The 26,728-nt window shown below is 35.4% G+C and overlaps 2 protein-coding genes across 5 annotated transcripts in view; one reads left to right on the top strand and one right to left on the bottom strand.

Moving 5' to 3' along the window:
- LOC139693467 (TRAF-type zinc finger domain-containing protein 1-like) overlaps positions 1–6,598 on the bottom strand; it is a 36,248-nt gene extending 29,650 nt beyond the window's left edge. For all 4 annotated transcript variants that reach the window (XR_011702051.1, XM_071591640.1, XM_071591638.1 and 1 more), the window contains exons 1-2: positions 6,494–6,598; positions 6,151–6,343 (exon numbers count right to left, since the gene is read on the bottom strand). Coding sequence is in view for 3 of the 4 variants with exons in the window: in XM_071591640.1 (XP_071447741.1) it covers positions 6,151–6,343; positions 6,494–6,525 (225 nt within the window). In the remaining variant the exon portion in view is untranslated. The remainder of the gene's footprint in view (positions 1–6,150; positions 6,344–6,493) is intronic.
- Positions 6,599–7,148: 550 nt separating this feature from the next.
- Positions 7,149–24,810, top strand: Maf1 (repressor of RNA polymerase III transcription Maf1). The gene is made up of 7 exons (XM_071592655.1): positions 7,149–7,776; positions 9,483–9,623; positions 12,274–12,430; positions 15,571–15,695; positions 20,702–20,821; positions 23,197–23,321; positions 23,590–24,810. Exons 1-6 carry the CDS (start codon positions 7,694–7,696, stop codon positions 23,264–23,266), a joined length of 696 nt encoding a protein of 231 aa, XP_071448756.1. The 5' UTR covers positions 7,149–7,693; the 3' UTR covers positions 23,267–23,321; positions 23,590–24,810.
- The last annotated feature ends 1,918 nt before the right edge of the window (positions 24,811–26,728 follow it).

Genomic DNA, 26,728 nt, shown 5'->3' with positions numbered 1-26,728 from the left:
GGGCATATTGCGGAAATGTGTGACTATTTTGGCAAAGAAATGAGAGATGCAATCGAGGGATTTAAGATAAGTTGGGGATGAGGTGGACCAAATTGGGGAGCAATATGATACTATGGGAAGGACAATTATTGAGAAGCACGAATAACATAACAACACGTAAGAATAACACAATGAAACTTATAACTCTAACAGACAACTATCTAATTTATCTAATTTTAGGAACATAATTTAATATGGCCCACTTGGACACAATTTCAAGACAAGAGCCTCCTTATTTATTAATTGACACGATTGTTTTTAGCCCATCTGGAAACAGTTTGAAATCCATCCCTTAATATTTCATTAATTCGGCCCCTTCCAAAATGCAATTTTTCAATTTTGTATCAAAACTGACTAAATCTATAGGACGGGTGCAATATAAGAATTCATGGCTTCATCTTGAATAAAAAAAAGGGGGAGAAACTATTATGATGCCATTCCTCTGGTATTGTGATTACCACCACATCCTATTACAACATATTCCATTGCTTTAATGATGGTACGATGGAGGGAACAGTACCGTGACCTCATTAAATGTGATCACTGAGTGCTTGGTAGATTATCATGTATGTAACAATATCATGCTTATCAATATAGCTCATCATTGCTCTTGAAAAAAAATGGTTTAACGTTAACAAACTATCCATAAATGTATCGAAAACAAATTATATTCAATTTAGAAAAAGAAGGGAAGTGCCTCAGTTCGACCTCTGCTTAAAAGGCCAACCCATGGAAAGGGTGCACAGCATCAAGTTTAAAACGTTTGTCTGTCAATGAGTCCTAAAATTGGGGGATCCATACCAATAGCCTATGTTCCACTTTGGCAAAAAATGGATTTATTCTACAAAATCTTGCAAACATTGCGGATTTAAATGAAATAAAAATGATTTATTACGGCAACTTTCAGTCACATGTCTGCTACGGGATTATTTTCTGGAGAGCATCACCTCCGTAGAGTTTTTATTATGCAAATAAGATGTATTAGGTACATACCAAAAATAATGCCATGGCAAACCTTATTTTAAACAATTGAAAATTCTAACTTTACCATGCCTGTATATATATTACTTATGTACGTACGTTAAGGAGAATAGGAAACAAAAAATCACCAATGCTCACGTATATGGGCATAATACTCGACAGTGTTGATGTACATTTATTCTGCCAGGCATAATAAGAGTTCCTTTCATGAGGCCATCAAAATTTCCAACTACCTACCCATAGGCATATAATCTGCTCCTTTTAGGGGTACACATAGGAAATTGCTCAAGCATTTTCTGATAGATAATTGCTATTTTTAGGAGGAAGATTTTCTGGATTCTTCAGAACACTGAAACAGCAGATTATTTGCTCTGTGACTCGTCCTATATTTTACTTTGTAAAAGTCCTGGGACCAAATATTATTTTTAGTACATGATTATATGTTAGCAAGAAATGACTCCATTTGCTATCCCTGTAACTCCCTTTCATGTGCATTGGGCGACTTTGTACTCTTCCATTTACATACAATACAGTCAACGTTCAATTTATAATATCGCATTTTCCTAAGACTTCCTAATTTATTTTATTTTGAATGATGTTGATAACAGAATCTTCAAGGTTTGGTGATGCTCTTGTAATGTTGTTTTCAGTTAATGGGAGTAAATGCAGTTTCCTCTGAAGTCATTTGTAATGCAATTTCAGGGCATTTGAGATGAATCAAAGCAACTATATTTAAAATTAAGATAATTAATAAAATATCATATCATGATTGATGTTTATTAAAAAAAAATAGTGATCATCACATCTTACACGGGCTTCTTTTAAGTGACTCATTCATTTATTTTATTCAGATTAGAAGAATTTTATCAACAATGTTTTTTGTCAGTGAAACATTAAAAATGCTTTCGGCGTATACATAGCATTTGCCATCAGAATGAGTTTTCTTAGGCAGCCAGGAAATTAATAAAACAATATTTTCCTATGCAGTATCAATACAACCATGCTTCCATGTTTATTTTTTTTAATTAAGTACCGAAAACTTGCGTTCTCTATAAGTACGACTGAAGAAAGATACAAAACCAGCAATTACTGACATTTTGGCGCCAACTCTGCGAGTGAAATATTTGGTCAAATACACGGCTATCAGCGCCTCCACAAAAGAAAAAGTTGAACTAGCGCGATTACAAGGGAGGTGACCCGACCTTATTTAAACGCTCGAGATACGTTAGTACAGGTCACGTGGTATAGATTATTGAAGCCTGGAGGTTCCTATGAGTAATTAGTGTTGTTGCGGAACCTAAACGTTTGATTGGAGGACAGTATACTCCGCGCAGCTGAATATCTTTTTGCGAGGCTTCAACCAGCTGAAGGGTCATATTTCTTACTACGCCAACTGCTATATAATTCAAGTATATTTCCAATGGTGGTGCAGGAAGAGGGGTTGAGGCATAGGGTGGGTCAGTAGCAGGGATGGCGTCGGACTTGGCCCCTAGTTCCTATCTCACTCTTGGTCTTACCGGGTTACGTTCCTCAGCAAAGTCCGAAACGGGTGGGGATAAAAGAGAGAAGAGGCCAATGCCACACCCTGATAGCAAACACACTTAGTAACGAAAAACTATGTTACTTTAGAGAGACGATTTCGAAGTGTATAAGGAAATTAGAGTCGCAAATGGAAAAACTAGCCTATACGGAGGAACTGACAGGAAGGGCGATTGAAATATTTTTACATTGATACTGTGCCATGAAACGACATTTTTTAAAGCAAGGAGCTGTGATTGCCATTTTAGGTTAATTCATTCGTATGACTGAATACTCAAGTTGTTTCTAACTGGTGCTCATAGGGAAGGAAATGTGTGAGGTTTTCACTTGATTCCTTGCATTCGAATTTTAAAAATCTCTCCTACAGGAATTTATTTTGACAATCTTAGTCATAATTTTTCCTGTCAGAGACTGCTTTGGTGGGAACTCACTCGGTGGAGTGACAGTTGAGAGTCATTACACATTTTGATTTGCATTCGATCGTGAATTCGATTTCTATGCCCTCGAGTGTGAACCCTTCAATGGGTAAACGTATATTTTTTTATCACTAATTGTTATCAAAGTCCATTCCAGCCTAGCATTTAAGAAGGACTGTTTAACATGCAAGACCTTTTCAATCACAATATAATATTTCACCCAGCATGTACTCACAACCTCCCTACTTAATCTGTTCCTTCATTTAAATTGATAAACCAAAATTCACCCCTCTATTGCAGTCTTCCAAATCTCTTCTTTTCACCTCTTGAATTTGCCCAACAACTTTCTCCCATCATCAACCACTCCTGATACTTCTTACTTTCTGCCCATTTAATTTTTCTCCATTCTTCTCATGTTTTGCTATTGCAAGAAATATAAGTTCTATTTCAAAACTAAAATGCATTTGAGTAGCTTCAGGCGTGATGTGGTGGAAGTCGAACAGAATGAATAACTGATCGAAGCACTTTATCAAGCGGAAAACTGCTTTGAACAGTAATTCATTACATTCATTAAATGCATTTGTTCCAACATTTGGACTATTTCCTTATTTTTAGAAAGTAAAGTATCTCGTATTAATTTATGGATTTTTTTTATTATTGCCTGCCTGATAGTTATTATTACATAGAATGCAACAAATTCATAAGCAGCACATACTTCAACAATTACTATTATCACTAGATTTTTCATTAGATTCACTGCACTTTAATTTTAATATCAGTAAATTATTTTAAGTTCCTAGGAATTCATATAGATAGTAACTTGAAATGGAATCTCCATGTTCCGAACCTAATTAAAAAATTAAATTCTGTGTTCTACTTACTATCTATATTAAAACACTGTAAGCCAAAATGCACTGATGACATTATACTATGGATTATTCCACTCAAGAATTTCATATGGAATTGTACTGTGGGGACTACCCTCTCACCTTCTCAGTATCCTGAAGTTACAGAAAAAGATGGTGAGAGTTATGTGTAATAAAAAATATTATGCTCACCGTCAACCTCTTTTTAAAAGGTTAAAATTGTTAACTGTACCTTGTGTATATATTTATCCATGTGTAATACTTGTTAAATTGCATAGCGCTGACTTTGAAACTAATAACAGCATCCACTTACATAATACGAGACAAAACTACAACCTACATGTGAGGTCAACTAATTTAACCTTGGCTACAAATGGCCCCAAGTCTATGAGTATAAAACTATATAATAATCTACCTGAATGTATAAAAAGAGAAGGCCGTGTACCTGTGTCTAAGAAAATGGTTCGTGAATTGCTCATTGAAAAGTGTTATTATAGTGTAAAAGAATACCTGAGGCCTAATTTATAAATTTGCAGCATTTTCTAATTTCGTAATATTTCTTAATTTTGTAATAATTTCTATTTTTGTAAATCTTGTACTTGACAAATCCTATGCACTTGCCAGTATTATTACTAAGCACTGTGTCTCTTGGACGAATAAATATTATTATTGCTAGAGGGTGGGTTTACATGAGTACTGCCGTGAAACATTAACTTCACAGCACACACAATTGACCAGATATATATTAGTACTGAAGGAGCCACTTGGATATCCCATTCTGTGAACAGAGACTCTTTCAGAGAATGGGCTGACGGTTGCAGTCCTGAAGTGAAATTTCTTCAGAAAGCACTCGTTAACAACTGTTAAAATGAGTGATTCGATTAAAGGAATTAGCAGATGGAGTGGAAGGGGAAAGTTCTTAAAACAATTGTAATGGGAATCGGAAAAGTAAATTATATGACATGGTGAATGTTTAAAGAGAAAGTAGAAAATTTGCAGTTCTGGTAAGTGGATTCGGGAGTTTAAAAGTTAATTTTACCAAGTGGAGGACCAATTACATGGAAGAGTTAATGCAATTGCATGCAATACTCTTGAAAATAACCCTGAATTTCCATGTCACCTCTATTTGTAATTGCAGATAAGCGGAGATGAAACTGAGACGTGTGCTTAATGAGAGGCAGAAGAACAGATGATGCACACAGCAAGAAAACCATTCGAAACTATTCCCACAAGTTTCAATTGCTATATATGAAAAGTATAAGTTTGAAGCCAGGGTTTCATTATTTAACGAAATAAATATTGGCAAATTGTATTTGCAAAGCAAGTCAAATTGTCAACCTTAAAAAATCTGTTCACTTGATTTTCCTTAAGGGTATAAACCATAATAGAAATGTAAAACATTATATCATAGAAACAATAATAATTCGGGTTCTAAAGGGCAATAAAATGAAATATTTGTTTCGACCCAACTTCATTCTGTCAAGAGACTTCAGGAAAAGCCATTTCCGTCGCCGTCCTGCCCTGAGTTTCTCTACCAGACTCCAAACAAGAATCAGAAATGGTAAATCTGGAGGAGTGCTTCATGATTCAAGTAAAAATGGAACGAAAAGAGATTGAGGGCTTTGTGTTCCCCGGCGTTTCGCTCACAGTCAAAGAAGTTATAACTTTTTTTAAATTTTAACAATCTTTCTCGTACATTTTCCTCGGTACAAGTCCTCACTGAAATCTGGGCATTGGGCCTTCCTTTTCGTAGCTGATTAATACAAAAAGGTGACATTGTACGTTATAAAATTAGTACTTGACTCACAGGATGGTGTGTCCTAACTGCGAGGCAGTGTTTAACCCTCGAAACGATGGAAACGCGAAATAATTCCGTCTGTAAATTGATTTTCCCAAGGACGCAAATCAAACATCGGGCCGTCACCAGCAACAGTAATACCTCAACAAAGAGGGATACTTCAACGCTAGAAATTGCAGCAGCCATTTTGAAAATATCTTTCAAATTTGGCGTTTTAAATAGATTAAGCACTCAAGTGCATACCAGTACCAGCTGGTAACAATCGTATGTCTACAATTCACATAAGCAAGCTATTTAATGTTGTAACGGAATTATGTCAGGATGGACAATATTCGCAACTCTTAAGCGTGTTTACGCACAACATAGAAAACTATGACACCCGTAGCTACATTTAACTGATGACCAGATGTTTCGTGTTAAATTTATGGTGCCTACCTTTCCAAAGAGGCACCATTGACAGTGTGTACACAAATTAAGTTTTCAAGTAATATCTCGATAAGATACACATTACCTTGTGTTCCGTCAGTTGGCTGACATCCAGTTTTTCCCCACAAGATTCACAATCTTTGGGTGAATGAAATTCGGCTTGGTGAGCATCCATTTCTGAGCGAGGTACTGGTTCTTCACATATGGTACACAGTGTGATATTTCTGGCGCAATGCATACTATGCATTACAAAATTTACTGAGGGGATGTCCCTTTTGCTGTAAATTATCAAAGTATAAAAATAAAAGTTAGAAATGACAAGAGAACATGCACACGAATAGTGGAGTTATGAGAGTTTCACCTCTTTAGAATGACACAATGACGCAGAAATTAAATTACTTTTATTCCGTATAATCGGAAATACTAACCAATTAACACAATAAGTATCATCATCTGCCATGGTAATGCCAGACTTTATTATCACCTCTATCTACTTGCACGTTCAGCACTTTCAACCTAATCACATTCAACTATGTGAAGATCGTGAAGATAAAACAAATGATTAAAAATTTCCCCAATGGACTATGTTACAGGATAACTTGAGCAAATTGACTTTCCCTCTAACGGAAATTTATCATTAATTAAATATATTGAGTATTTTTGTTTAAATTTAATATTTCTCTAGCAAATAAAAGAAAAAGCAGGTCATAAAGTGATATATAGACTTGTGGACACTAATTTTATTACCACTACCGATTACTCTGCATAGTGGTTCGCTCACTTTTCAGCCGTTTAGAGCGTTAAATTCCAATCAAAAGTGCTGAAAAATAAGAAAAGTGTCTACATAAACTGTAAAATTTTGAAGAAATGATTATTATTTCTTTAGGCCCTGAAAATGTATTCCGATAGCATTGGTGATATTTAATCCATCGATAGTAGCGCTGTCTAGGCGGAAGATTGTGAAAACAAAATTCATATCATATATCGTTTTAGTCTGTATGTCTATACTTTTGAGCTGGGTTTTCCTACACTCCTCCCCTTTACCTAATTGGTTCATCTCTCACTTACAGCGCTTAGCAACAACCTACGAAGGTTTGGACGCCATTTACTGGTGTTTGTAAACAAGTCTCTTCTAGTTGAAGTGCCATCGAAAAGTTGAGCCAAAATCGACGCAAAGTGCTGGTAGATCGTGTGATTTATTTTTAGTTGCGTTCTGAATGAAGAATATTATTGACTCTGATCCTGTAATGTTTATCTTTGACAAGAGAAAAGAGACAGTGTCGAAGGCCAGCGAACTGATGCCTCAAAGATTTAGTCTCATAGCTTCGAGACAAAAAGGGGCCGTCTTATTTTCGAGAAGAATGAACAGAAACTTTGCATACTGTATAAGTCAATTGGCATTTTCCAAATATTGCTTATGTTGATGCCATAGTTGAGTGGTTGCCCAAGTGAAAACATCAAGAAAATTATAGTTCGCTGTTATTTGATCGACCCTGTGTTTATTTTCCTATGCAGAATTGACTAAGAACTCAAAAATCAACAGTTTGAAGTTATAGTTTTGGTGTTTTGCTCGAATTTTTGGAGTGAAGTTTAGCGTTGAATATTGTCATTTCAGTTAAGAGTCAGGTATGAAGCTACTGGAAAGTACAAGATTTGAAGCTATTAATTCAGCACTGTCCATTGAGACGGGAGACAGTAAAATATGTGGAAGGTAATCATATGATGCAGCAAACAGCGTAACCCGCCATTCTTATTTCAATTTCTCCTTTGGTTTTTCGATTTATTGCTTAATTGATCTGGATTCATTTCTATGTAACGACTCTTTGTTTTATTGTTTAATTGAAATGGATTATTTTCAAAATAACGGCTCTTATCCGCATTGTACTCATTAGGACTGAATGAGAATGCGCTATATTTTTCATGATTTTTTAAGTCATTCAATAATTGAATCGATTTGGGAAAGAGGCATTTTCGTCATTTCCTCTTTGTCCATTGATGAAGTATGATATAATTGTATTTTCAAGCATGCCATCAAAGTTGTTTATGAAAATCTCTGTAAAATGTACATGAGAAATTGTAAACCGCCTAAAAGGATTTTCTATTTTTCGAAAAAACAGTTCTTACGGTTATTTGCCTCCATTTTTGTGGTATCGATTCTATATTTAATATTAGTGGCCAAAGTAGTTGATCTGTAGTTACGCGGTGCTCAATTACAGGGCTACCAATTCAGTTTAAATAAACAACTAAGTCTCTGCTGAGGATATTGGATCAGAGGCCCATCTGCCTCTAAAATCCCTTTTAAAGGATAATAAAATTTTCACTTTTGTTCATGCATGTTTACAAGCTTAAGCGCCTTCCTAAATGCGTCATATGTAGTGCTTATTATTTCATACTACCTAGAAGTTAGTATGTGTATGCCTTTATTGACTCAAAAACATTTTTACTTAAAGTGTCTTTGTGTTAAGTTCAGAAGTTCAACAAACATTTAGAGTTTTTATGTCATAAAAACCCCTCCTAAAGTGATGTTAATGCATCATGAAATGCAAAATATAAAATCAATTAACTAAAGAAAATATTCTTTCCCTCATCGTAGCCATGGAATGCAGGTGTCAACAGAAGGACATGGACTCTTAAGTATAACAAAATTTCTCAAATAATGTTCATTTCACAAATGGTTTGGAAGACAGAATGATTTAACTTAGCTTTAGTTGGTACATTTTGCTTGTTTTTAGTTGCTGTTATTTATTAGCAAGATAGGAGAACAAACCATGCACAAACTCTTCTGATAAATGGATAAAACATAGATTTAGCTTTAGTTTGGCATGTCTAGTACCGACCACTTTCTTATCCAAGAGCTCCACCTGGTTTGTAGAAACCTTTAAATAAAAGAAAAATTATGGTGTTTGAAACATGAGTTGATATCTATTATGTATGTTTTTTGTGGTTAGATCAGAGGGTAAGGTTCACATCTCACTGTCACCTCTGCAGTAAAAATACATCTTCTCCTCAGAAAGTGCAGTATAACAGAGAAAAAATAAAGTTTACCATAAGAATAATGACAAGTCATTGAAATAAATTCAAAATACTGCACCCCATTGAATGAAAGACATTGAGCCTTTGCCTTAGGCAGTATAGATTGATAGGTAGATGTTAATTTTGGAAATTTTCATCGAGAAAAATGGACAATTGTAGGTGGAATTGGCACTCTTGCAACTGAGTGAGAGTGATTACTCTAGAAGCTAATGAAAGTTTTGAAAACATTTGGGCTGAGTGGTTGATTTTGATGTATTTCTTATCCATCCTAGGTACCTGGTTTATTTTTGGTAAAAAAAATATTTTAAAAGGTCTTCAATAGTGTCTGTTAAGCACCCACATTGATAAATCATCTGTATCTAATAATTGCTGTATTTGTTCCAGGATTGAGAGTTACTCGTGCAAAATGGCCGGGGGTGAGAAGCAATTGTACAAAAGATTCAATTCTGAGCCAGGGATGGCACCAACAGATCTACAAGCACTCTCCCCTCCGCAGACTGCTCTCGGAGTTTCACCTCATTTTGGGTAAAGTTTTCCATTTTATAGTGGCCATTTTTATGATAGAAACAACCTCAGTTGAATATCCCACGCTACTATGATGGTCATAAATCAAGAGTTTGAGTCGTCATCTCACACAGTCCTTTCCACGCAAACCTGACAGCAGCTGGACAGAAGAAGACTGAACAAATTTGAATTAGGGACTTGGAATGTTGGGATGATATTGAGGAGAGGGAAATTGGAAAATTTATAGAGAGAGATGAAGAAAAGAAATGTGGATATTTTAGGGGTGTACAAAGTGAGATGGAAGGATTGTGAGAAATACTGGAGTGATAGTTGCAGAGTGATGTACAGCAGAGGGAAGAGAACCAAGGTTGGAAGAAGCCTAGTAAATACAGAGCAAGATACCAATGGAATATCACTGGTAGAAATAAAAGCGGAACCAACAAATGTGGTAATTGTTCAGACATACATGCCACTAAGCAATCATGGGGAGGAAGTAGTCAATAGGGTATATGGTCAGTTGAAAGACATAATCATGTGTGTTCCTGGAGGTAAACATTTGATAGTTACATGAAATGTGATGGTAGGTGAAGGAAGATGTGGTCTTGAGTAAGGGAACCACAGTTTAGATACGAGGAATGACCATAGAGAGAAAGCAGTTCAGTTTAGAAGGAGATGGGGGTTAATAATAACGAGTGCTTGGTTTAGACACCACAAAAGGCATTAGTACACATTGAAAGTGTCCAGAGATCCAGGAAGATTCCAGTTAGATTACATTATGATTAAGCATAGATTAAAGAATAGCAAGATTAATTTGTGAAGTTTCCTGGGTGCAGATTCAGCTAGGAATTTATAACTGAAAAAGTGTAATGTCAGATTCGGGAGGATAAAGCATGAAAGATGGTTAATGAAATGGAATGTAAAAATATTAACTGGATGATTAGAAAGGGATACCAGAATGTGAACATACCAGAAAAGGGATATCGAAAGTCGCTAATGAAGCAATAGGAAGTGTCAATTCGGAAGGTTGTGAAAATCATGGATTACAGATGAGTTGACTAGAAAGGTAGATGAGAGAAGGAAATGAAATGAAGTATGTACAGAGTTAGGCAGAAGGAAATATAGAGTTGAATGATGAAATGATGCGGGAAACTAATAGGGCAAAAGAAGCATGGTGGGAGACACAAATTGAGGTTATGGAAAGTTAGCTGAGAAAGGGTGAAATTGGTGAATTATACAGGTAGATGAAAGCACTGTCAGAAATTAGGAAGGGAAAATCCATTAAAACAATCAAAGATAAGTCAGGAAAAGTATTAATTGAAAGCTTGACCATAGAAAGACAATATGATGTAGATGTGGATAGCTTAGTTCCAGGCATATTTAATGGAGATATAGTGAGGGAATTGAAATCAAATAAGTCTGTGGGGGTAGACAGTACACTCATGGAGCTACTTACATTCTTAGGAAAATGTGGGAGGAAGAGTTCTTAGGGAATTATTCTTAATATTTTTGAGGGAGGGAATTAGTTGGAGGTTAATGTCAGATCAGTTTTAGTTTTTATTCCAAGAAATAATCAGCTTGGGCTCGGAAAGGAGAGAGGCGTTGTGATGCAATAGAAGTAATGAGGTCACTAATAGAGAGAAAGAATAATGTATTTATTTTTGTGATAGATTTTGAGAAGGCATTGAAAAGTGACTATTAGGTAGAATTAATTAATGTATTGCAGAAATTGAAAGTAAATTGGAGGGATAGAAGACTAATCTGTGACCTGTACGTGACATAGCTCAGGACTATTCAGGTGCGAGTGTTGGATGGGGGATCAATCACTTTTCCCTTTTGTCCACCAGGGTCCTATACTAATGTCTGGTTTATCTTCACTCTTCTTCCTGAATCCTCGATACCCGAATTAGCATTTTCTTCTGCCCATGAATTAGCCAAAACTTGTAGAAAAGATTACCAATTATGAAAAATGTACCGATATCTATACGGGCAGTCTGTGCCTTTTCATCATGTTAGCGTTCTTGAAAATTGCAACTAGTAGAGTTTGGATGAAAATTGTATCACAAGTTTTCATAGACATTACATCGAGTGGAACCATTAATGTATTTATTTTCCTTGGGGGTATTCATTCATTTGGTTACAAACAGCAATAAGTTGATACTTTTGCTCTGTAAACTTTTTATTTCACTGTAGACATTGTTAATATCTTCTTAATTGTGAATCATGTAAATTTCATTTGCAAAAATTCATCCTTGATTGTATGATATTATATTCTCAACCTTTTCCACTGCGCCATCCAGTTGTAAAAATTGCATGTTGTGACAGCATGCAACATGAATGTCCCATTTGTTTCACTTTAAAATATTCCTGTTGATTGTGGTGCTTCTGCGGCGTCATGATCATCTAAGATTCTAATTTTACCTTTAAGTCTCTCTTTAAATGCAAAGTTGTCTTGATGGTAGTCTGTCACAAGTCATACGTACCTCTACTCTATTCCAGTGTAAAACCAGCATACAGTATTTCAAAAATTAATATTTACTAGTAAAAACAAAGATATATTCATTTCCTGTGTATCCCTGTGATTTATATTGCTTATGAACTAAATTATTCTATTATTTGTCAGTTGTTCAGGGTTGAGCAAAGCTTTTTAATTCCTTCCATGGTCTTATTGCAGACGGAGTGCTTCGGGTGATGAAGAAGGGCCGTTGTGTGATACAATAAGCAGAAAACGACTCTTCAACCTGATAGCTACTCTAAATGCTGCCTTCCATCCGGACTATGACTTCACTGATGCTCGGAGTCATGAGTTCAGTAAAGAGCCCAGCCCGCAGGTGATTTGCTTGCTCCATGGGTCATTTATTTCCATGTTTGCCCTTCTGTCTTCTTCTAAGAGGACTGATTAGTGAAACTTAAACCTCAGATAATTGTATTCTGTCCAACTGGACTGTAGCCAAAAATATCATCCCATGGTGAGGTTTGAGGGCTTGAAGACATGGGAAAACTGTTAATAATGGGGTATCATGCAGTTTTATGACATTGCATGATTTTTATGGGATGTATTTTCTTATTGTAATTATTAATTAATTGGCAATAATATTTGGAACTTAAATTTGGGGACTTTGAATTGATTGATTGACGTTTATTGGTTCCTAAAAGACATTTTTGAGACGTGTGGAACATGTCACATAATAGTAGTGATCAATTAGTAAAAGTTCAAGTACATTCGTTTTAGATCAAATGCACTGAATGTTTAGGTGTAACAATTTTAAGTCACAATGGTTGGAAAGATTAGACTTACAACTTCTATTATTAACTTAAGTGATTGTTATTTCCTTCATCACATTTTGCGAATCTATTTTTGATCCCATAATGTACTCATGTAGTAGACCCTTGGGCGTTTCGGGGTTTAATAAAGTTGTTTATGATGCCATGTTGGGCTACGAGAGTGGATTCTCAAGTTTACTGTAACCGGCATAATCAATGCCAATCTTAAAGGCACCATAGGTACTTTTTCCCACCATTATTTTGCTAAACTTGCACTGAACATTGAAACTATTAGAAAAATGTGTTTGGTTAAGAGGGTATTTGTATAGTTAGGGAATAGATGGAGATTGTAACATGTTCATGCAAAAATTTTGAAATAAGTTGTATTCTTTTATGTCTAAAAATATTTTTTTTTTATTTATTTGATTTGTGGTCTATGTAATACGTTGATGACATAACAGTGGGTGATGCAAACAATCTATAGAACTAGCTAATACAGGTGAGCAAAGTCATAATGAAGGTTTTTTTAGAATTTAACTTGCTCAGAACTTGCCCATTGCTTTATCTCATTAGTACTGACATCTAGAACCAAGCATGCGTGCTTTTTTAATGTCGTTGCGTGGCCATTTGTGAGGATAAAATTTTAGAAATGTATGTATAGAAAAACACAAGTCCACGTTGTTACACATGTTGAAAATGTTGACCTGAAGGTGGTTGATGGAATATTTTCTTCTGAAAAATATAGTAATGCTCCACCACCTTTTGGTTGCATAATTCACTGAGTGTTTTGTCAGGAAGGAGGCCATGGAACAGTCCTGTTTCACCTCCTCTGTACAAATTGCACAGATGGCATTTCATTAGATATCTCCTTCAGATTGCGGTACTGACCTTTTTGAAAACAAGCTGTTCAGCTGATCGTCATCCTACTGCTGCTGATAACTTCAGTTTGTAAAAAGCAGATTCAGTGAATATTATTCCGAATGGATTATTGAGAAATGATTATGTTTAGCCGAGACATTCTATTTCTGCTTAGTTGCATCTTTAGAATGTGCACTGTGATTGTAGTATGTGGTGCTAGAATGCATTACTGTAGAATTAGTTGATTGAACTGGATGCAGATTATGGAGTTATTATCGTTGAAGGGTGCTGCCAGATTATCTACTATTAATATATATAAAGAATAAGTAACGTATGCACTGAGGAAATATGTATTCAATTGGCCATTTTTTATTTCTCATGATATTGTTGAAGTAAAATAGTCTCTTGTCACTCAATATTACCAACAAAAAATAGAGTTTATACCCTAATAAGCTATTAAGACATAAATCACATACCCTTAAATTGTGATGCCATATAAAAGTTGCAATCCTTCGTGAAAGGTCAACCTTGATTTGCATGAATTACTGATTGGTACAATCTTAAGTTTGGGTCCCTTTAAAAAATGTGCTGACGAAAGTATACCATATCATTTTAGTGATTTAGGTAGATGGTATTTTTTTATGATTTAGGATGATAGGACTTAATGCCCTAGTACTCATTATCTAATGTTGAGGAAAATCCATTCATCTCCATCCACAATAGGTGTGTTTATAAGAGTGTAATGGATGTCAATGGAGGCTAGCATGCTAGTGTAAAATTAGATATTATGCAAATTCTGATGATGTAAAATCAAGATTCTTCTGTAATATGCTATAGCACAGATGATGATAATGCAACAAAAATATTTACATTCAGAAAACTCCATTTTGCGGGTTATCCGTTCTATTCTCTTTTTCTGCCCAGCACCTCAAAATGTTAATAGAATAACAATTGTGAATATAATTAAATGCTTTGAAACTTCGGTGTACTTCTTAAAAATTAAGAGTTTGAAATACTTTGGCTTTTTTACAGGCTTTTATTACGCCAAATCAAATGTTGTCTGTTGTATTTAAAGTTTTGCTTTAAAAATTTTTTTGTCATCCATGTTTTCCCATTATTGTTTCCCTTGCATTCATTAGCCCTGAGAATTCCATATTTATTTCACATTAATCCAAAAACAGCACTTCAGCCTTTATATCGGACTTTTAACCATAATATAACAAAGGCAGGACTCAAATGAGGATGCACTCAAACGAGGAGGTCCATGCCAACACAAATGCCTATTTTAAGAATTTTCCAAAATCCTACATTTTGGATGGCTTGAAAGAGTTTGAGAAACATTGAAAAAAGTGTATTGAGCTTAAAGGAGGTTATATTGAAATATCCACCGAAAATAAATTGTTTCTCTATTTTTTCCTAAGGTCATATTGAATGATCCCATGTAGCCCTAAACAAAAAAAGTTTTCTTTTAGGAGTTACACTCCATTTTTGGAATACAAACACATAATTGTACCAATCTGTAACTGTTATGAAAGAGAGACTGAGAGTACTGAAAGAGATTACTGAGAGAGATCAATTTCTTTTAATAAATTGGTTTGTGTGTGTGTGTTTGATGTTAATGGCATTGCTGATAATTATGTAAAAGGAAGAAGGAGTTCATGGAAACATATCTTCTGGATCCTTATATGTGGTGGAGGGTTAAAAAAAGCTGACAATTGCCTTTTATAATACAAGTATGGCCCCTACAGCTATGTGTGTGAATATTTCCACGTCCTACTTCTGAATGTGTGTCTCTGCGCCAGATTTCTTGGTGTGAGGATTGATTTTATTTCCCTGTTCTCTGTTTCAGTGGGTGATGAACTGTGTTGACAGCAATTTGAATGCCACCGCTGGTGAACAGTTCCGATCCCTGAGAGGCCAGTTGTGGGCTGCCCTTGATGATGAAATATGCCTCTCTGACTGTGACATCTACAGGTATTAATGCTCTCACATAACACATCATTACCTTTCAGTGCTGAATTTTTCAAATGTGTACTATTGATCTTTTTGTTTGTTAATGTGGTATTGGTGCAGAAAATATTCTTAATGCACTGTCAACTAAAACTTACTCGGTTTTGGTCTTGGTTCTATGACCAACATTTTATCAGGGTAAAAAGAAACTTTACACTTTCACTATAAAGATTTAATATTTCACTACCATTGTTTCGATGCTGCGCATCATCATCAGGTAAGGTACATTAACATTTGTTCAACTTATATAGTCTGGTTCAAAGAGGGGTGATGGGGAGAAGAGGGGGGGGGGTAAGGGAGAGGGGGGTAAGTTGAGTTTAGGTACAGCAGCCTTTTAGTGGTCTAGGGCAGGGGGAGGCTAAGTATTGGAAGGTTACTGGCTCAAATTTGTGAAAGTTTATGTTAATTAAATGATCATTGAATGAATAGCACAATGTAACCCTCCACCACTCTTAGAGAAAACGGCAGAAAAAAAAACAAACACATTGTGTCCTACATTTAATTAGGCAGCCTCTAGGAGCCAGACTATATAAGTTGAGGAAATGTTGATGCATGTTACCTGATGATGAAGCGCAGCGTTTAAACCATGGTCGTGAAATATTAAATCTCTATGGTGGAAACGTTAAGTTTCTTTTTACCCTCATAATGAAGGAATTCGACAAAGTTAAACCTGAAACTGTTATTTTTACCAACATTTGAGATCCGCGCACTTCTTAGATATAGCCATTGAGATGGATTAGGGGGGCACCACTGCTTGTGCTGTTATGTTCCTTAGGGAATCCTTAATGATTGATGAAAAGGAAAGAACTTGGATAAGTATTCATGTGTGCTGCTTTACCGAAAAACCACCGATAAATATATATCAGCTATGTAGTTTACCTTGGCATTAATGAAAATGATCACACTTTTAAATACATTGTCACACAAATGTTGGTAAATAATTTTCAGGGTAGAAGATGTAGCATTTCTAAGTTATATGCCCAGAATTATTTAGCTATGGAGTTGCGCAAATGCAAAAATTTATTTGATAATGCTTGCTTTTAGCCAATAAAATGCTTCATTAAAGCATTTAACTTCAAACTGAAAACGCTGAATTTTTTGTTCTATTGCACCTTAATTGAAAGGGCCCCCAGTATCAACCACATGCTTTGAGGTGGAAATGGAAACTCTTAGAAATTCCTTCTATTGGAAGTACTTCAGAATTGGTCAGGTATTAAATTTTACATTCCAGTGAAACTAGTTTTGTTGTTGTAACATGAGAAAAATAAGTTCCTAACCAACACAGATTCCCTCTCATCCTGGTTTGGACTAGCACACACAAGTGGACATTTTAAGGAACATGATATTTTTCTTTATAGTATTCATACTACTAATATTACGGTTCGATTTTTAAATACCTGAAAATATATATTGACAAAAGCTGTTTCTGCTGAATAAATGTGCATCATGTTATGGTATGCTTTCTCATGATTGAATGTACAAAAAAATAGATTCACAGGATTGATTATCAGCTAATTCTTACATATTTCAGCCGGTTTTCACCACATGCAATCTTTCAATTGTGTATCGAAAGAAAATATGATTCATTATTTACAAAAATTAAATAGTTTATGTCCTAAATTGAGTCAAAACTATCAAGAGTTGATCCAAAATTCTCTGTATGCCTTAGGTAGTGTAAAACCATACACAATGTACTGTTGATATTATACAGGACCATTTTATTGTCTTCATTCTTGTGTTTGTGGAGTAATTGTGATTCTGTAAGATTTATTTTCTAACATACAATGTTTTTCCTGTAAGTGAACTTCCAGCTCTCGAATGCATTGCGGTAGGCCTCCTTTGGAATGTCTTTTAATGCCATGGTGCAAACTTCTTTGATCCCGTCTATTGTCTTGCAATGCTTGCCTTTCAGGGTTGTTTTGAGGTGTGGAAACAAAAATAGTTGGGGGGAGCCACATCCGGGCTGTATGGGGGCAGGGGGATCGCTGGCTTCCCTGGTTTGACTAGGTAGTTGGTGATGACTTCAAGTTGTCTGCAATGTCCAGCCAGATGCGTTGAACCCTGGGTTTCAGTCTTTTGGAGTTCACAGTGGTTCCAGGTTTTACAAGCTCGTAATGAACACAAAAACACAATGAGCATGATCTTCACCTTTGATTTTCTCATCCTGGCTTTCTTTGGGCAAGGGAACGCTGACGTGTGCCACTCCGATGATTGTCTTATGGTTTCCGGGTCATATTCAAATACCCAAGTCTCATCACCTGTAATGGCGTTGTCCGAAAATTTGGGATAACGTTTGCTCATGTTGAGGTTTTCTTGGCATGTTTCAATGTGTGGCGACTGTTGGTCATCAGTGAGCGCTTTTGGAACCATTTTTGCACACACCTTCTGCAAGCCAATATGGTTGGTAGCGATCTCATAAACTTGAGTTTTTAGAATGTTTAACATTTAACGTAAATTTAATCGTCGGTTTGTGTTCAACAGTTCCCTCACTTGCATAAAATAGTCGGCTGTGGTGGTCATGGATGGCCGTCTGGCACGGCCTTTGTTGTCGACCTCTTCCCAGCCTTCCCAAAAGGCCGTGTGTGGATTGTGGATTTGACAGGGCATCTTCTTTGTTCTAATGAGCGCCGCATTTTCACTTGTGAAAGATCAAAAAACAACTCTCTCAGACAGGCCCGTCCCCTGTCTCCAGGTCTTTGGAGTACACAGAGCAACAGAACGCTGCTTACCTGGGTTCCACTCTCAGTTTCAACTGGTCTGATTGCGGTCCAATGTACAGTCAGGCAACAATAAAATCACTGACATTACTTTCAGGATTTCCTTGTATTAGGTACAATTATCTGTCACATTCCGTGTTCATAGTTGTTATTACATAGTTCATAGTACTTCCTAGTTGATTTTCTTTGTTGGCAAATTATTTCGTCGCCTAGAGTGCTATTCCAAACCAGTTGAAGTGAAAATTCACATAAGACAGAGATCTTTTCCCAGGTACTATTCATTTTATAGAAACAAAATTGATATAAATTTAAATTTTCTACCGACTGAGGAAAAATTTTTGTATGTCTTTGAAAATTGAAACAATGTGGTTGAAATGATTAAAGAAGCATGGGGAGAACTGAAGATGGGGAAGGTTCTAGATGTATTCATAAAATCAGTCAGGTTTGCAGGTGCTCAAGCTTTAGGTTGCCAGTCAGCCATGGAATTGCTAGCATTGCTGAGTGCATTGAAAAGCCAGTGCGATTGGTATGGAATGAGAATAAATGTAAATAAAACTAAGGTTATGTGGTTTTCCAGAAAGGGAAAGGCTAAGCTAAATGTTAAAATATGAGTTCATAAACTAGAGCAGGCAAAACATTTAACCTCATCATAGTACATCTCAGAAGTGTTCTGAACTAAAATGGGCCAAGTATTAGGGATATATGGAGAAGAAGTACATCAGACAAAGAAGCTGTCACAAGGAGGGGAAAATTGATGACAGGGACATTGAGGAAGGATGTTAAGAAAAGGCTTGTCAAAATTTGATATGGTTTGTAGTTATGTATGGAGCAGAGGCATTGAAGCAGGATGATTGGTGATGATTTGAGGCTTTTAAAATGCTGGTTTGGAGAAGGTTAAGTGGACAGGAAGGAAAACAAATGAGGAAGTGTTGTGGGAGTAGAGGGAATTGTTGTGAGAAATCGTGAGGAGACAGGAAAGATAGATGCAAAGCATATTGATTGGCAGTGGGGTGTTCCATCCAAAATCTACTTTAACTGGTAAAATTCCAAGTAGTAATAATAGTGATGGAAGAATTACTTTTGATGGAAGGAATTACTAAGATTTTTGGATGCCATCTCAAAACCATTAGGTCATACCAAGTAAAGGGCAAAATTTACCTGATGGAAATGACAAGATGCATGTCTGAATCATGATGTTTACTGGAAATAATAATATTTTGGTTCATGAAGCATTTCCTTAGTTGCTACCAAATGTTTTTGTTTCAATTTTTGCAGTTGTGCAACTCCATAACTTGGGAGTTTTGGACATATTACAATGACAGACAAATCGTTTAGAATCGTAAATTCTACCTCCTATCACAGTGCTTACCATATTTTTTCTAACACCTTGTATTATTAACAGTATTTTTATCCTAACTGGTGGGTTTGCTGAAGCCCACCAATCTTCTCTATTCATTGTTAATTCCCACTCGTCCCCCTGGTAGCTTCTCTGTTTTATGTCCATCTTAAAGACTAATTACTTATTTGAGAAGTCTTGAGTGAGCTTTGGTTATATTACCCTCTTCATTTGTTTGAATATGAGTTTGTTGGTTTCACAATTTTCAATGAAAATGGACCAACACAGGAATATTTAAAAAAATATGTGGATATTTGACTAAATAAATTCATTTCACTAGCAATTTGCAATGAATCATTAAACATTGCAACTAATCTGATGAAGAATATTATTCAGGTAAACTCAATTCAATGTTTGCGAGCTGCATATGTTTATCAGGTGATTAGAATCACCTCAAAAAGATCACCTTAATATGTGACTCGACCATAAGGTGTAATTAGGTTTTCTTTGACTACAGAAAGCAAACTGTGTTTCTCAACTATAAATGGAAGGTTTATATTATTTGGAAGATGGCCTGAATTCAGTTGCATTTTCTCATATGCATTTAAAACTAACACTGATTTTTTTTGGCCTGTTGAATTAGCCTGACTTGAACTTTAATTATTTTTGCTCGTGCTCATTCATTTTGTTAATGACAGCATTCAGTAATGTGGCATTGTTTCATATGTAACAGTCTTCCAAATGTTACATTACAATATCCCAGGATTACATTAATTTATTTTCTATTAAACTTATGTCTAAGCCTGTGGATACTTTTACTGTAAACCTTCATAGTGTCTGTTATCAAAGCATAATTTTAGTCATAAGGAATGAGAGCGCAATCATTCAATGACTTAATCATATCTTTTTCTTTTCAGTTACAACCCAGATCTTGCATCAGATCCATTTGGGGAAGATGGCTGCCTGTGGTCATTCAATTACTTCTTCTACAACAGGAAACTGAAAAGAATAGTTTTCTTTACATGCAGAGCCATCAAGTAAGTTTTCCAATTTTTTTAGTTCATTGTATCTAATTTTTTTAATAGATATTATCGATTGACTGTGGCCAATAGAATCTTGGAAATCATTAGCCAAATATTACTGCTGAAAAAAATGTCATAAATGGTGACATTAATTTTTGGTAAAATATTTAGTGGTCTTATGTCATGTTCATCCCAATTGCAGTAATTGCCACCATTAGGGTGTTCAGTCATGATTGTTTTGCAGCAGCTATCAAGACAAACAATCCCCTTCTCTGCCAATATCTTCTTTATGCTGGGCATTGGCATTTTTTGCCACCGGATTTTCATAGGTCATCTTTGGCCTTCCACTAAAATTCATCCCTTCGACTCTTCTGTAATGGTGTTCTGTAATCCTTTATGCCTCATACGTATCCAAATAGTGTCCCTCTTATTTTTGCCAATGTCCTCCATAGATTTCTCTATTCTAATGCTTCACGGCACTTCATTCTATACTACTCCTGATGTTCATTTTATTATAAACTTTATTTGCTAGCATCACATTTCCATCACCTCCACATCTGCTGCTAGTATCATCATTTGTAGAAAAGTAGACTCAATGCTCAAGCTATAATTCATTGTTTTCTTACGTCTACATTAGAATTGTTTGCCTCTAATGGTTGTTCCTTTTTACAGAAATCATTCAAATTTAAACTCTATCACTTCCTTCATCACTAGTGATTTTGCTGCTTACAACAGAACCTCATTATTAAATTTAAGAGCAGTCACTTGTGAAAAACATGGGACTGACTCTGCTCTTCAGTATGCATAAATACAAATATGTTTCCAATGACGTTCGAGGCCGTGCTGAGTCCCTGTGACATGCTAAAATAATGGTTCTGTTGAAATCGCCATCCCAAAACATACCTTCATTAAGCATTGACATGACATATTACAAAGCTCAGAAGTTCATCATGTTTCTGTTCTCCATTTATTACAAAAAAACCCCATTATCCCAAAAACATACAACTTCTTTATTTGAGCCATTCAATTCCTATTGTGAAATTAAATCAGGTATCATGCATTAGGAAAGCAACATTTCAATTTTCAATTGCTCAACCTTTTAAAAAATTCTGTTTGCTTTTTGGGTCATCATGTCCTTAGTCATCCAACTGCACGTTCGATAATGCTTGGTATCATACATTTTGATTCCCTCTTTCCCTTATTTTCACACTCTACTCAGTGCTCTCTGATGGAAGGCAGATAGTGGAGGCAGGAGTGATAATTATGTGGAGGTTGCGGTAGGTTGTGGGTTTAAATCCCCTGCTGAAGCCAAGCAAATGAAAATTGTTTGTTTTGTCAAGTTCCCACCCATTTCTCGAAGGATTGAGTCCACTATTGGAATGCTTCTAAGTGTATTCAAAAGTAAATCGTGTGACTAGTGTAATCACCAAATCAATGTGACATCGGGTATCATCACAGGCAGCCATGAAAATATTTGATTACTAATGATTTTTTTACCTGAATTGTCTTTTTGGAGAGGAGCTATTTCCCATTATTAATATGCTTAAATTGAACTCTGGTATCAATTGATATTTTATTTAAATATATACTGCATTGTTTTTACTAAATAATGAATTATACCTCATTTATTTTTAACTCTTATTATAGTAATTATAGTAGTGTGGCAATTAATAAATGATCCGGGGTTGATATTACAATTTACATAATGGATGCCAGCACTAATAATCATCACATATTGGGTCTATTAAATAGTGGTTTTGAGTAATCCCTTGCAACTCTATTACATGTCATGTAGACTTCCTTTGGTTTGTGTTTTTCAATTGATTATACATTTTATATCTTCATGCTGGCGCAAAAGCCTAGTCTCTCCCACATTTGTCCTGTCTTCCTTGTTCATTCTCCCTCTTTATCTTGGTGATAAATATTCCAACTGCCTTTCTATATCTCCTTCACCCAATTTTTCTTCTGCCTACTCTCAATTCCCCCCAGTTGCTTAGTGTGCAATAATATCGTACCTGTTCAAATATAAGATGGAGGATCTGCACAATTGTCATTATTCCATTTTCGTATGCCTCTCCTCCCTTTCCTCAGTGTCCACCTTGCAATAGCCCCATTCCTAATAACCTATTCCCCTCGCATCCCATGCCACTTTGCACCTTTGAATATTCCCATAAGCTCACCTGACGATTCTGCACAGCAATGAAACCTGGGTTGTGCAATTAATTATATTTAATGTGGAATTGCGCTGTTGTTTTGAGTTCTTTTAATTTGATCTGTGAGTTTATGGATGTACATTTCTTTGATGAAACTTAACTATGTGCTAATAATATGCATGTTGAGACTTTAAATGGTGAATATTTTTGAAATGTTGTACTATATTCCATTTTCAGTCCAAACTACTCAATACACACTTTGGATTCTGGCATTGGCAGTGAATTGACGATGGATGAAGATTTCTAAGTGATGAGTGCAGAAGGTCATCACTTCACAGTCATCTGAATCCCCAAGACAAAAGGTGATTATTTTTCAGTTGGACTCATTTGTGTCAGATTTACTTTTGCTGTCATTAGTGAAGTGCTGATGCTTAGTTTGAAACCAGCTTTAGCATTTTAGTTTCTTTAATTTAGGCAAGGTTTTAGAAATCCGGAGTGTTTGGTGGTTTTAATTATCATTTGCTTACCGTTCGCATAATGTAATAAAAAGCATTTGTTGGTGATATTGTTTCTGTGAATGAATAGTGTGTGTGCTTTCCATGTTTTGTCTGATTAACTCTTTCCATCCAGTTGCAGGTGATATACTTCATCTACCTGTAATGAAAGAAGTGGAATAGCAGAAGTCTGCTTTAGTGTCTACAAATTTGAAATGCTGTGAGAATTAGATAACCTCATTACTTTGTAGCTTTTATGATTGCTTTGGTAGAAGTGAAAAAAAAGCATTGATGATACAACACCTGTCCATCCCCAAAATCTACTGAGTAATTTATTATTAAGTGAACAAGTGATATTTCTTTCTATATTTACATCATTTTTCATAATGTAATACATTGACATTTTATCATACAAGAGTAAATTATTTTATTTTTCAAAGTAGCTTTAAAAATAACTATTGTGAATTAAAAGTTGTGTGCTTTTCAATTTGTGCTAGATTTTAATAGTCATTGTGTTGTCGTAATCTGTTTTATGAATAGTTTGTCAACCGGTTGGAAGTTTTTAATTATAATAATTCTTGTATTTTACTTCTTGCATGGTTGGCATTTCATTTAAGATATTAAAACAGAAAAGTCATCTACTCTAATTAACTTCCACTTTGTGTAACTAAAACTATAATTATATTTTATTATAACATGTATAGCTGTACAAAGTGAAGTTTATCTACTGTTACCTTTGTATTAAAAATGTGCTGTTATTTGTGTGCATACTGATGTAAATATGCAGTCATTCATATAGGTTAAAAGCACGAGCTGTCGTGTAGAGTTTTAATGAATCATAGCGTAATGTTTTTTGAGTGTTTCTCATTTTAGCTCTCTGTAAAGAGAAGTGTGTCACTAGGAAGAGAATCTTTTGTCACCCTTATCGCATGGCTGAAGTGTCATTAATATTTATAATTCTTAGTTATCACTTCACTATGAAACTTAATGCATAGTATTAGTTTTACGACGATTGAAAGAGTTCCCCTGACTTCATTATGGAAGAAAAGATTTTTAGGTTTCATTATGGTTTTATTTGTGAACACTTTTTAGCCATTAATCCATAAGTAATCTTGAATCTATTTCCTTTCTCATTGTGTCATGCTTTAAATTGCACAACAAAATAAAGGTTCTAATGTGGTATAACAGTCTGTATAGTTTTATAATCACGTGCGTTTATATATAATTATTGCTCACTTTTGACTGTGCACAATTGTAAATTTCATGTAGTATTCATATAATATGCTTGTGCGAGGTATTTCCTATTGTACAATTTCCCAAAACGTTGATGAGAGAGTAAATTAATTATGGAAATGTTTTTGCATAGTTTGTTTTACATTAGTTATTGCCCAAACCTGAGAACAAAACCTAATGTCCTTATCTGGAGAGGCTTACAACTGAGTCGGAGTCAAGAAACATCACCGAGAGAAGAGTTTTTAGTTGGTACAATTAATAATACAAAAAACCATAAACACAGTAATCAACCTGGAGGTCGGTTTGGTAGGTGATGGTAGAGTTGACCCAGTATGAAGCCCGATGGTGTGTGAAATTCACCCATTAGCAGAGTAATATGGGGGACAAATCCTTTCCCTGTGCCGATTATGGTTTTCCAGGAAGATCTGGTGCCAAAAAAAATCACACAGATTGGGTATGTCTTCAATTCTTGATTTGATAAAACTAAAAATTGAAAGTTCATGTTGAAATGCCTTTCTTTCTATGCTCTGCTTATGAATCTTGTTTGAAGTTAGTGTTGTAAGTAGGGTCAATTTTGAAACAGCACATTGTTACTACTGTGATTTATTTTACTTTTAGGCAGCTAAGAAGTTGCTCTCTCATAATGTGCATCTCAGAGAGATATCTTTGAAAGAAAGAGAAACAATTTTCTTTCTTAATCAGTTCAAGGTCAGAAACGTAATGCAATGAAACATGTAATATGTAGGAATGCATTTTATTTAAAATTGTTACATTTGGTTGCTTCAAAAATTTAGTTGTAACCAAGAAAAGGCATGGAATAGTAAAAGGAAGTGCATTTCCATGAACCAATTGTGACCAATCCATATTTTTACTGTAAGCAATTCAAAATTTTATGATAGTATAAAATTTAATCTTACTCTAAGCAGTGCTTTTTGCAACAAAGGGATAGAAGAGAGATGATGTGCTATTTTATTGAAGAAATTATAAACTGTGGAATTTTAAGACACTCAAAAAATACATTAAATTGCGAGGATAATGTGATGATTGCCAAGCAAGTGTTACAAGGCTCATGGAACAACTAGGACAAGGGCTTCTCCAGTCATGACGAGAGTAAGCAGATTTTTGGAAGGTAGATGATAGTGAAGTTCACTTCTGACATAGAGGGAACTATCAAGATGTATGCAATATATATTGGTATATTAGATAGTGGAAAAAATAATACAAGTGGATTTCTGTACTTCTGAACTCTCTATGAAGTACTGTTATTTCCTGGCCCATAAGACGCACAATGATTTTTAGGTTAGACTTCACGAAATATCCTTGGATCAGACCGAAAAGTATTTTAATGTTAACACTTTCTTATAAGAAAGAATTAGAATGGTTACATGTAACAAGTTAGAAACTAAATAAACATTTATGTAGAGTAGAATCCCAGCAATTTGTCATCAAGGCATTCATCAAGTCAGCATTCATATACATGGTCATTTTCACTGTGGAATTTCCACCTCTTATTTTGTATTCAAGTAGCAGTTTTTGTGCTTTTGTAGTTCTGTTTTGCATGCCGAGATCATTTCTCCTCATGAATCCTTTGCATCATAGTATTGTCCAGGAACATTGGCAATAGACATACCTATAGCTAGTTTAGTTGCTTTGATTGATCTCATTTTTGTTGAAACAGTAATCCTGTTCTTAGAAGTAGTTTTAAGGGAGGCGACCAACAGCTGAGGTTATTTTCGCCATAAGGGAAGGACAGGAAAGGATGAAGGGTGGAGAGAAACCCGGCGTCGGCATTAGCCCATTCTTAACAAGAGGTGCCGAGGGATCCGAGATACCACTGAAAAGTATGTCGCCTCCAGGATTCAAACCCGGGCCCTCTCAGTGGGAAGTCAGTACGTTAGCCACTGCAACATTGCGATTCCTGAGGTTATAACATTTCTAACTTTTCATGCAACCCTTAGTTATGTATTTATAAAGGTAAATATATCCACACTAAATAAAAAGAAACATTGAACTCATTGAACGTTACTATCATACCCATACTA

Source organism: Hetaerina americana, unplaced genomic scaffold (assembly GCF_022747635.1).
Source record: "Hetaerina americana unplaced genomic scaffold, ioHetAmer1.1.p SCAF_5, whole genome shotgun sequence".
NCBI classification, from domain to species: domain Eukaryota; kingdom Metazoa; phylum Arthropoda; class Insecta; order Odonata; family Calopterygidae; genus Hetaerina; species Hetaerina americana.
The sequence above is the reverse complement of the archived record's forward strand: the minus strand, read 5'-3'. Positions and strand labels throughout refer to the sequence as shown.